The sequence below is a fragment of the Achroia grisella genome, unplaced genomic scaffold, assembly GCF_030625045.1.
Source record: "Achroia grisella isolate CSIRO2021 unplaced genomic scaffold, CSIRO_AGI_Agris_v1 utg1360, whole genome shotgun sequence".
NCBI classification, from domain to species: domain Eukaryota; kingdom Metazoa; phylum Arthropoda; class Insecta; order Lepidoptera; family Pyralidae; genus Achroia; species Achroia grisella.
This window is the reverse complement of record NW_026712626.1, coordinates 224,316-237,399: the sequence shown is the minus strand read 5'-3', so window position 1 is coordinate 237,399 and position 13,084 is coordinate 224,316. Positions and strand designations below refer to the sequence as shown.

The 13,084-nt window shown below is 33.1% G+C and overlaps 1 protein-coding gene across 1 annotated transcript in view; it reads right to left on the bottom strand.

Annotated features, from left to right (window-relative positions):
• The window catches only part of LOC131855269 (uncharacterized), a 54,048-nt gene that overhangs the window by 11,405 nt on the left and 29,559 nt on the right, over positions 1–13,084 (bottom strand). Inside the window, exons 3-4 of the mRNA XM_059206514.1 lie at positions 7,367–7,523; positions 6,271–6,412 (exon numbers count right to left, since the gene is read on the bottom strand). Of these exons, the coding sequence (XP_059062497.1) occupies positions 6,271–6,412; positions 7,367–7,523 (299 nt within the window). The remainder of the gene's footprint in view (positions 1–6,270; positions 6,413–7,366; positions 7,524–13,084) is intronic.

Genomic DNA, 13,084 nt, shown 5'->3' with positions numbered 1-13,084 from the left:
ACATGATCTCTATGATTCTGTTCATGTATATGTCTACCACTTACCATCTTGAACTGTCAGCTTATTTGCTACTTTAGTTACATAAATATATAAAAATTACACTATTTTAGACTGTATTAAAAGAAATAAAAATAATCTTTATTCAAATAAACTTTTGAATAGTCATATATATTTATTACTCTACTACTTATAGGTTGTATAAAATTTTGCCAACTCTAAACTTATATAACTACATTTAGATGCACATTGCAGTCCTTTCCTTTTTATAAACCATTGCTTATTTGTAGCGAAATAAAATGTTGACATTTCAAATAAGGCAGCCTCATTGGAACAACATTAGTAAAGAATCAATGACAAATAACATAATGCGTTAAATGACGCCCACACCGACTGGTTATATTAACATTTTATTAGAATCTACATATTATAAAATTGTTTTGCAATGATTCTTTGTGATTTTATTAGATGCTGTAACCTAGGTATATACATACTTAGTGGAAACACCTACATACATATGTCATCATGTAAATGGAATAGCCAAGAAGATGGTAGACCACCTGATGGTAAGTGGTATCCATTGCATATAAACATTAACAGCACTACGCACCCATATTCCGACAGCATTAATATTGCGACACGTGTTTCGCCTATGAACGAGGCATCATCACGCATTGAATGGAGTTCGGATATAGCTTAGAAGCCTAGTGTTCACTATTCGCCGTGATTGAGTCGTGATTTGGTCAGCACTAGGGCCCACCGCTTGTGTTGACAAAAGATTCAGTATCGGTCGGAATTTGATCGCCATAAGAAAAAGTCGTAGGATCTTGCTGCCTCTTGTGCACGTTTTCAGCTAGCTACTTCAGTTGGCAAGAAACTCGTATATTTTTTTATACATTGAAATCTCAACTGATAATTTATTTTATAAATCGAAACACCCAGTTCTTTGGTATTGGTCAAATTTAATCTAAAATCTCCGTGTGTCTATAAATTCTTTAAAATATATTTTAATACTTACTTAAGTAGATAAAGATCTAAGTTACCATAATTATATTTGGTTCGCTTAGTCCGTGCACAACAAAAAAAAAGATAAATTAATAAACACTTTTTGCTTGTTTAGGATTAAATATTTATTTTTAAAATGTTTACCATCCTACAAAAAGTGAACTGATGAATATTTATTACGTGTATTTTTGCCGAACAGGGATGCCTACCGTATGAGTACAAATACAATATTTTTAGTCTTTAGTACGTAGATATTTTCATCATCTTCAAGTACCAAGTATGTACGAGATAATATACGAAAATTGTTCAAAATTCTATTGTATGATGTTATATAGATTATAGATAAGATTAATGAGTCAAATTAAAGTAATATACGATATTTTATGAAACTAAATGTTTTAACGTTGGCAGCCCTGATGCAGAGTGAAGTAAATGTGAATTTAAAAAAACTGTTTATTTAGGACTGCGTGTTTATCATATTATAAAAAATTGTAGATTATTGTACTTTAGGTACACAGGCTAACAATACACTTCCAGACAATTGAAATATTTTATTTGTATAAAACACACGTTCATTGTATTATTTAAAATGCACTATTTTGTCGTATACCTATATTTATTTCGTGTATTTCGGAAATGTCTCTAATTTGATAAATTACAAAAAAATTTGATATTAATTAAGCCTTTGTTATTGAAACTTATATACGTGATTTTCCTGATAAAATGAAAATTTACAAGGAAACACATTTTTAAAAAATTGTTTCGTAGTGTTTTGATATATCGGTATTCGGTATGAATGACCAGAATTGGATATTCAATAGCAAAAATCGATGAACTGACTGTTATTTTACCCGCCTGATTTGATAAAATTGTATTTACCAGCTCTATATTCCATTTGTTTTCTCGATAAATCGCTCTCAAAAAAAAACTCATCTGTTACAAAGTACTGAGTTTTTATTGCCATTGTTCTACTACTGAGTTTACGAACAATAATCACAATATGACCAAAATATACGTGATTTAATCACAACTACATATAATAAAAATTCATCCAACGATAATTTACTACACTAATGTTAATCGAATAAAAAGGTCTTTAAATTGCTTATTATTTACTGCAGACTATTAACTAAAAGGTTTTTTTAATAGTGACCAGCAAAAAGATTGTAAATAGTTAGCAATTTAGAAAAAATGTCAAATTAAAGACTCCTATCCACACAGTCATTACTTTAATGGATTTGTTGTTAAACTACAAGGTTTTTGTGCGTAATTCACAGGTGATTATAGTGGATAATTAAATGTAGTTAGAACCAGCGCTGTTTATGTGCATAGCCACTATAAAATGTTCTTATTTAAGATTCTCTATGAAAAGGAATAGTGGAAATGCTGAGTGGGAGTCACTTTCAACGTTAATAGTAGGTTAACGTTTAAGATATATATAGTACAAATAATATTGTAAACTCTCCTGATGTTATGCTGAATAAATGTCTTTATTAATATTATATTTGTTAATTATACACTAAGATTATGCATTCGAAATTTCAATTAATAAAATTTTTTTTATTCAAGTAAATTTAAGTTGGGAACAGTGATAGTTTTCTTTTAATCTGCCACTTATTAAGAAAAGTAGAGACAGCATAAAAAGAACGAACAAATCAAATTTATATTTTATATAGCACAGATCTTTAAAACAACGCAACGCATTCTAATTGAAAATATATAGTTTATTAAAATTTTAAGTCAATACTATATATATAGTATAGAATATATATATGAATGGAGATAAATAAGATACTTTTGGACCAACCATATCACTTAGGGGTAATAGATAACAACCTACTTTCAGACCTACCGAGTATACATATAAAATATCATCAAAATCAATACCGCAAACATTGGTTTTTTTAATGAAGAATAATTATAAGACATTTAATTTAAAAAAATTTGATTAAAAATATTTATTTAGTCATGTATATTTATTTGGCTAATTCTCAGACCAACCTACTAGTAAATATGCACACAAAAAAATTGGTAAAGGTGTTTCGGACGAGTTTAGTAACAAACACCGCGACACGAGAATTTATACATTAGATAGAGTTATTCGCAATTTTAAGCACCAAGTGAAGCAGCATGTTACGTATGATATATACGCATCCAATTCGCATATGTCAATCTTTTTTATTTAGTTTCTTATTAGTGTGCTATGTCATCGCTAATTATGGTAATATATTACAGTTACCATCATGTAACTGGCGGGAAGTGATGTGATTTGTATAGATCACGAGTTATGATCACGATTATCGTGATACAATAGCTGTATTGAGTCAGGAAACGTTGCTATAGCCGTAGGGCGTTAGGGAACGATGAGTCGCTTTATTTTTACTAGCTAATATAACAAATTACATTTCTTTAAACACATTCTTTTAGACCTTTTAGACTATTTTGTTTTGGCAATATTACAATGCAATTGCAATATGCATTTTCACTCTATTCTGCATAATTTTGAATAAAAAAAATAATCTGTATTATTGTAAACATGTACAAGCACAATTGAAAAGAAAGAGCCGTATTAGCCGTCAGTTTTTCAGTATATTATAAAAGTCTGTAATAGACCTATATAATAAGCCATTTAAGTTAAATTAAAAAAGTGTTTTCACTGCACTTACGAGGTCGTATTGAGAGTTGCAATATTGCAATTATATTAGACAGAATCTTGTGGGAAGCATATTATGTAAGTAGGGAACGAAATATTAGCGCGTCTGAACATTTTTTCAACACTCAGACGGTTTTGTAATTTTTGGTGTAACATTCGTTTTTTTTGTAGCGTTACGTTAATTTCTTAATATAACTGGCAACATTGGCGGTTAACTTGACGACAAATGATCATAATGACATCATTGTTACACTCGTGGTATCATTTCAGTGAACTAAAATATCGTACTAATACAGGCAGTATTTCTGAGTACGATATTTTACTCCATTATTGCTCTTATTGCTTTAAATAACAAACTGCCTATAAAACGCTAATAATTGTGAAAATCTATACAAATAAAAAATTTCAAATTATCAGCTTCTTCTAAATGCGTATGGAATATCTACGGTACTTACATCAATAGATTAATTAAAAAAACATGTCTGTCTGTGTGTTCTTACCAAACTATACGATTTCCAAGCAGACAAAGTCGTGGGTAATAAACGAAATTCTAAAATAAGAGTAGCCTAAGCAACTCATCACAGTCTCAGATAGCTAGTGTATCTGCGAGTGAAAGTCCCATCAAAATCGGTCCAGCTGTGTCAGAGATTAACAAGAACAAACAGACAGACAGACAGATATTTTTTTATGTAAGTACCGTACTTTCATATGCACTTAGTGCTAAGCTGTTAATTTCAAATTACAAACAGATACTACAATTATATTTATTTGTATAGATAATTTATGATAATAAGTACTGAGAATATCACAGTTCATTGCACACACATGTCATGCATTATGTAACTAGGAAACATGTGAGATGCATACAAAAGTATTACTGGATTTGATTTGTAGACAATGTTCTTGAAATAATTGTGAGGGAATATTTTAATGTTTTATACTCAAAGTTGACTTTGAATAAGACCTGATTACGGGAAATTCAGAAAGAAAACTAATAATAAAACTATACCAAACCGCGTGGCCGTCGCAGTAATCGTACACTAATGAACAAATAACGGTACGTTTGTCATTAGGCTATATTCAGTTTTTTTTCTGACTACTCTAATGCTGTCGACCGCAGCTGGCCTTGCTTCACCAGACGATTAGGGGGCGAGTGCGGATGGCACTTCAAACCCGGGGAAGGGCTTCTGGAGAGGCTGAAGGCCAACTCCTGCCTGACGGTTACGACCTTAGTCTGAGGGCCCCGTAAGGGTTTGAACTTCGGCTTAGGGTACGGGGTATCGATAGGAGGGAAAAATTATTATAAAAAATAAACGATAAATTGTCAAAAAAAAAACAACAATCTATTTTTCTTACCCCTAAATGATAAATCATTTAGGGGTAAGAAAAATAGATTGTAGCCGATGTTTTCAAACCTAATAAATAAGCATCACATAAAAATCGGTCAAGTCGATTCGGAGGAGTATGGCAACTAACATTGTGATACGAGAATTTTATACATATGATTACTAACAATTCCCTCTCCCAGTGCATTATGCTGTTCACTATACCAAGAGACAAGTGGGTGGGCGTTGTATTATGTTAAAAGTGACAGAACAATAGAACCGTGTGTGGTGTCAGGCTTACGTACGTCAGAGCTTTGTTACGTAATTTTCAAGTGTTAAATGAACCGTCATTTTTGGTTACTGACTGACTGGCTGTTTGATCAACCTGTATGTTAACAGGTGAATAATAATAATAATTCTGGATAACATATAGCGCCATCTAGTCGTAAATTAAGCAGAGCTGGTGTTATGAGTACTAGACAACTATAAATAATTAAATACAATACAATTACGTCTAATAGCATTAGAGTAGTCCAAAAAAAAGATATATTGCTTTGTAATTTGATCAACTATAGAATATAGAAAAAAGGCGTTTTAATGTAAGGATGGATGCGAATGTAATGGTTGTTTAGTATAAAAAGATTGAATGAAATTGCTCCTCAATTGTAAAGTAATCATTTGTTTGTCCTTTATTTATAACTTTGTGAACAAGTAATGAATAATTAAAAATGATAAAAATTGCTGGTTGATAGTTTCTAGGCGCGAAATACAAATAGTATACAATACAGACTATATAAACCACAGAATAAAAATCTTTTTTCTTCTATGTTTCAGACTAATGCAATACAATATAAATACTACATGTGTGCTACAGCAATATAAAATGGGTCATAACTCAGTGTGGAGAAACACTCACTCAGTAATGCAGAGCAAAATACTCATTTTGAGCTATGAATTACAGATATCAAAAACTACATTGTAAGCAGTATTTTATTAATACTAACTTTATGTATTGTATTATCTAAAATACTACATATATTTGTTGCCATCCACGTTTGTGAGGAGAAATAAATAAATAATATGTAATTATTAAATAAAATCTAGAGCGGACGAAGACCGGGCAGACGCCGCATGTCATGGCTAAAGAACTTAAGGCAGTTATTAGGGTTTAAGATAAGATCCTGTTTAGAAAAATGTTAGACCATGTTAAGGTCACCATGATGATCGCCAACCTTCAGTAGGAGACGGTATAAAAAGAGAAGAAAGATAAAAAAATCTTTTGGTACTTACACTGTCCGTGGACATAGTGTTACATCCCTTTAATGGAAGGGTGTATTGCAGATCCCCTCTTGCTGACACGTACTCCCGGAGACAGGTGGAGTTACTGCCCAGTCCAGCTGGGTACACTATACCGTTGAACGTCTCGTATATACTGTTGGAAAAAATACAAAATAAATAACCTAGAATATTTTTTGAAGAGTTTGTTTGACTAGTCTCGGCTCTACAGAACGGCCCAGATGAGAGCCTAAATGCCGGGAATAGAGTCCAATTTACATTACATTACAACCTAGAATATTGTCGGTCACGGTGGTCTAGCGGTTTAGCACACTGCCATACATTTGATAGTCGCGGGTTCGGTTCCTTGCAGGAAACATTTGTATTCATGAGAATGATTGTTAGGTATGGATCTGTTTTCTATATAATTTTGTGTGTATTTATAAAAAAAAAACATATTTAAGTATATCTATGAGTAGTTGAGTACCCATAACATAAGCTCAGCTTAGATAGAGACTACAGGGCCCTATGGGAATTGATATGTGTTATTATTATTATTATTATATAATAATAATATGCACACAGCTGTCTAGGTTTAAACTAAACAGAGTTTAGAAACGGATCGAAACGGATCCTAAACAATATAAAGATATACTTATATACACCTATTTGTATAAATAATTCGTTATGTGATAATTCGTTTGAAATAGTAGTGTAGTACTTATAGTTCAAGCTCTACTTAGTTTAGGACTAGATGGTGCCACTGCCAGACTTTCAGGTGATGGAAACAAATACAACAAACAAACTAATCCGATAAACGGCGCTAAGGCAGTAAGTCCGCCTTGAGCCACATCGGTTTCAAATATACAATGAACACGTCCGTTTGTCATAAGGCCTACAGATGGTAATGCCTCTGACTACTCCATCTACGATAATAGTCGTGAAGGCGCAATGCAGTCATGTGCAATACTCGAGTACTTTATACAAATAAGCGCAGAAAACAAATTCTTCACAAAATAAACAAATAAAAACTTGCAGACATGACTCCCCTTCAGTTGCTTTCTTTGCCTAAAGGACTTTGGAATAAAAAGTAAACTCTATGGTATCTAACCTGTCAGAGTGCGCGGCGTGCGTGTGCGCGAGCGAGATGGTGACATGCATGTTGTCTCGCTCGCACGCGACCGTCAGCGTGTCTAGTGGCGCCAATGCGCCGGGCCACGTTGTTGTGTCCAGTTCTGTTGCTGTGGCTACTGTTGTTGTTGATATATCTGTAAATATTAAGCATTTTTAAAAATGACGGTTAATACATTCGTCATACTTGTGAACGGGTGGTAGATTAGTCTGCACTTTGATAACATTTTTCTAATCAATGTATTTATCTCTATATACCCAAAGATAGCCCCATCGATCAATACCCCCTCCAATTTAAACGGGGATCGAAATTACAACATCCTGAGCCGAGGATCAAACCTCTAGCGCTGCTATCAGACTAAAGTCGTATCGGTCAGGCGGGAGTTGGCCTTCAGCAGCTCCATAAGTAGGTCCTTCCTTTGGTTTGGAGTGCCATCTGCTCGTCCCTATCGTTCGGTGAAGCTGTAATGCCAAGCTGCGGCCAACAGCATTAAAGTAGTCCGAAAAAAAAGGGACGGGTCGCTGGTTAATATATACGAGTACAACATATTTATATATCATTTTCACAGTGTTCAAACACATGAGTACAAAATGTAAGTCAACATTAGCTTTCGGCGATATGTTAACGTTACTGTAACGGTGTATTTTGTTGATTGTTGTGAGATACGAACATGTAATCATCATTAAACTGAATGAACTGACGGCCTCGGTGCGGTTTAGTACAGCGCCTTACTTACGATGGTCACGGGTTCATTGCTTGCATTATACAAACATTTTGTTCATATATATGGTTATCCCCCTCCGATCGATCCTCCGTGTAATTCAAACGGGGATCGAAATTACGATGGCCTGAGCCGAGGTTCGAACCTTTAACAGTGCCCGCAGACTAAAGTCGTATCCGTCAGGCGGGAGTTGGCCTCAGCCGCTCCATAAGTACTTCCGCGGGTTTGGAGTGCTATCTGCACTTGCTCCTATCGTCCGCCAAAGCTGTAAAGGCCAGCTGAGGCTAAAGGCATTATAGTAGTCAAAAAAAAAAATTAATATAATTGTTTGTATAAACTGGTCCGGGTGTTACTTATGTATTAAAAAAGTGTGTTTAAAGTGTTTATATCGGTCGTTTAGAAGCCTTACAAGCTTCGCTTAGTTTAGAACTAGATGGCGCTGTGTGCTTTATTTTGTGTTATTATTATTACAGATAAGAATATTTTATAATAAGTACTACATAATTTTTAAATGTAAATAAAATTCCCATGGGGTCTCTATGTACTTTGTCATATATAAGTAGTTTTTTATATATATAATGTTACTTTATAATGCCAAACCATTATGATGTTTATGTTTGATTATAATCTCGTAGTTATACGAATGAAGTCAGAAAGCATTGCAAATTACTGTGTTACATATGATACGGTATGCGCCAGTTAAATATTAACTATTTTGTAGAAAGTATACAAAAATTATTCCACTGGAACAACTGAGGAAAACATATAGATGTGTGTTTTAATTAAAAAACATATTAACTCCTGGCGGAACCCACGTATAACGTTCTGTCAGGATAAAGACAAGACACTTTGTAGTACGTTTTAAAACCATCCAGGAACCTATTGATTTATACACACATTTCATCCGAATCGGTTAAGCCGTTTTTTAGTTTATTTTTCAAACTATTCTAATGCTGTTGACATTTATAACTCCATCAAACGACAATAAGGGTGAGTGCAGGAGGTACTCCAGACGCAAAGAGCTTATGGAGCGGCTGAAGTGTGAAGATCAACTTCTGACGGATACGACTTGAGTTTGAGGGCGTCGCTAGATTTGAACCTGGGCTTACGTCATTGTGATTTCGATTTATGTTTGAATGGGAAAGGGGGTAGTTTGGACGGAAATTAAGTGACAAACACATGTACAGAGCAATTATATATATTTATTATATATTATACATGTTTAGTTGTACAGGGTATACCGAGATAAAAGCCGAGTAGAGTTTCGACTCTTAGAGAGTGAGACTTATAATTGAATCGCTGTTACCATGACATAAAGTGGAAGTTTATATTTAAAATATTTTTTTTCCTTATTGATTACAAGATCGCACAGTTTGTATGAAGATTTCAAAAGTTATTTTCTTGTCTACTTTTTTTGAACACCGCAATTCAAAAACAGTTGTTATAATACGACATGTCTGTGGCATAGGTAGGTGTCTCCTAAACAAATGGACCGATTATGACATGTTTTTTCGTTTGAAAAATACCTTGATCGAGATGGTTCTTAGTTACAATATTTTAGACATTATACTTTAAATTTTTATCTTAAAAGTATATCTCATAACTAGATCGAGATGGATGAAGAGAGATTTGAAGATAGTTATGAAATATTTATTTACATGTTAACAGTCTTATGCCCACTTAGGAAGATAATATACAAATACACACAATTATAAACACTAATTACACAAGAAAAACAAAAGAGAAAAAAAACAATAATAATAATAATACCTAATCTCCATTTAACATACTACCTAAATAATCTACTGCCATCCTACGAAACTCCAGCAAATTACAAGTAAATATGTCTAGATCTGGAAAGCGACTAACTACACCGTTGAGTAGACTCAATGCCAGAGAAATAGGAGCCTGTTTGGCCAGCTCTGTTCTTCTCCATGGAACATGATACAAGTTTTGTCTTCTTGCTTTTACGTAATTATTGGGCGCTCTTATGGACACCGAAGTTAATACCGCTTGGTTACATTTTTCACCTCTCATGACTTTGACTACATTATAAAAAATTCAGGCATACAGGGCGACACAGAATTTTTTGTAATATCTACTAATGATCTGCCGTTAATGTCCTAATGCGACTCCATCAGGTGCCTCTGTTTTGCCATTCTAAGTTATTAAAAAATGACCTTCAGTAACAAGTTGCATCATGATCTTTAGCCTGTTATGTCACCAGTTTCTCGTTGTAATATAGCGCGTACGACCTTCACACAAGGTCGGTATTTGCATGTGACACATGAGTATTTCCAATGCATCGCTCGAGACTGCAATAGGAGAGTGACGCTATGAATTTTAATAAATATGTGGTAATGCTTGACACATAAATATTAACTCATTTTCAAAAGGGAGAGAGTTTAAAATCGACTGCTTGAGTCGGTATTGTATCTCAGTGTCTGTTTTAATAAATATATGGTAATATGTGACACACAAAATTTAACTCTTTTTAAAAGGGAGAGAGTACAAAATCGACTGCATAGGTAGATATTATATCCTAACGTCTGCAGTTAAGTAACTTGCATGTAAAATATATTCATTCCGGTTTGAAGGGTACTATATGACAGTAAAATTACAGTGCATCGAAGCTTAGTTCTCTGGAATGGCAACGCATATAAGGTACATTAATTTCGGAATAAAAAGTATAATCCATATTTATAGATAAATCTTGCGTACAACTGTTTTGAAATCCAGAGTAAATGATATTTACTGCTGTATATCCACACTATATCTCCATCAGGGGGCTCTCTATTATGAGCTCATTAAAATCCAGTCAGTTTCCAGGCAGTTCAGTTTACGGCCTTAAACTGACTGGGAATAAGAGTTCATAATACGCCTGCAGGCCTATATAATTAAATACTTTCCCCCTGAAAAAGTTATAGCAGATATTTTGACGAAATGTCTATCAGTTCAAAATTAAAAGGCATTTGTGACTCAAATATTACAAAATTATTCTGTTAAGGATAGAAGCATAGGTCCAATTATAGTTAGTAATTAGTGTTGTAAACGAAGGACTGTATATATATTGGGCTGGTAAACACGGGTTTTAGGAAGAAATAATATAATTTTTATTGTCTTATTGTATACTACCTACTCGCTTTTTAATAGGTAAAGTGATTCAAGAGGAAGGTTTATATATATATAATACATGTACATCCGAGCGAGGCTGGGTGTACATGTATTATACATATAAACCTTCCTCTTGAATCACTCTACCTATTAAAAAAAACGCATCAAAATCCGTTGCATAGTTTTAAAGATTTAAGCATACATAAAGACGGACAGACAGCGACAGCGACTTTGTTTTATACTGTGTAGTGTATTGTATTATTGTATTATCACTTCCTATTGTATAGAAATTATTCGTCTATACATGTTGTATATATAATAAGGTTGACCTTTTTAATATAACTAAAAAATCTGATTATATTCTCAGTATGGTTACATATATAATTCATGAGTAATTCACGACCTCCAACCAATCATTGCGAATATAAAAAAAATAATTCTTTGGATCCAGTTCTCAATTACTTTATTCCTTATTAGATATAGTCATTATTAGGTAGGCGTGAACCGTGAACATATAGTATATTATACTATATTATAGGTAGTATCTATGTATACCTATGTTATAAGAAATAAATGATCTGTACGGCCTAAGTTGAATCTGTGGTTAGAATTGCTAGAATAAAAATTATTTACAGGTTTTTTTCCTGTAATGCCATTTATTCCCAAGCTAAGCGTAGTTTGTATTATGTAATATAAATATTATAAATACTTTTTTTTAAAATACATTCATAATATTCACTATTTATATTATATACATATGTACAAAAAGCACCCAGACCAATACAAACAATCACATTCATAATCTTTATTTCTTCTGACCGCTATAGAAGATTTGGTGGAGGGTTTATTTGATTGGTTTGAGAATGGATCGTAGGCTATATTTTAGGCTATATTGTCTTTAAACGCTAGGTAATAAGTGTGACCCTATTTTAAAATAATTTACATGATAAACATTGTCGGTACAGCAAGTACCTCCGTATTTATATACGTAGGTACTTGTATAGTCTTTACGTATTAAATTTCTTATTATATCTATAGGTACATATAAATAAAATTGAGGTGTCTGTTTGTAATATTGAAATACCCATTTTTACTACATGCATATGAATATAAATACGTACATACACCAAAATAACATTTTTATCAATTTTTGTCTGTCTGTTTGTTCCGGTTAATCTCAAATGGCTATATTTTGACGGGACTTTTTTTGGCAAAATGTAATAAGGATTAACTTAGGTTACTTTTATTTTAGAAAAATAAAGTTAAATTCCACGCGGACGAAGTCGCATGGACAGCTATACGACATAAAATAAGTAACAAAAGCGTCAAGAGCATTAACTGTGAGTTTAAAAACATGACTCCCATGTAACATTTGAACTCCCATAACACTGAGCGATTGTAAATGCCATAAAATTATGTGTTCTTCGAAACGTAGCCCATAAAAAGACCATAAAGTTTTTGTACAAGACGAAACGATACAACAATCTTTGAGCCCATAATTTGTAGTCTTAAGTTTGAAGGCGCTTTTTGTTGTGGGAACGTAAGGGTGTGTACAGACGGACAGACATTTATAATAGGTGTGTGTCACGCGAGATGAGCTTGTTAACAATATATGTTTTACTTTGATTCACAATATGTACCTATTTCTTGATATTATGTGTTTTATTTTTATTCATTCGACTGTACATTTGTTTTTTTATCGATGATAATGGAAATTATGATTAATGATAACGGTGGATTTATACTGGTGGTATACGTATGGATCATATGATGACCAAGTCAGGTTAGTTAAAGTTACGGTTAAACTTACGCAATAAGTATGTATGATGGAATTCTTCATCTTTAAAAGTTCTAAAAAAAGT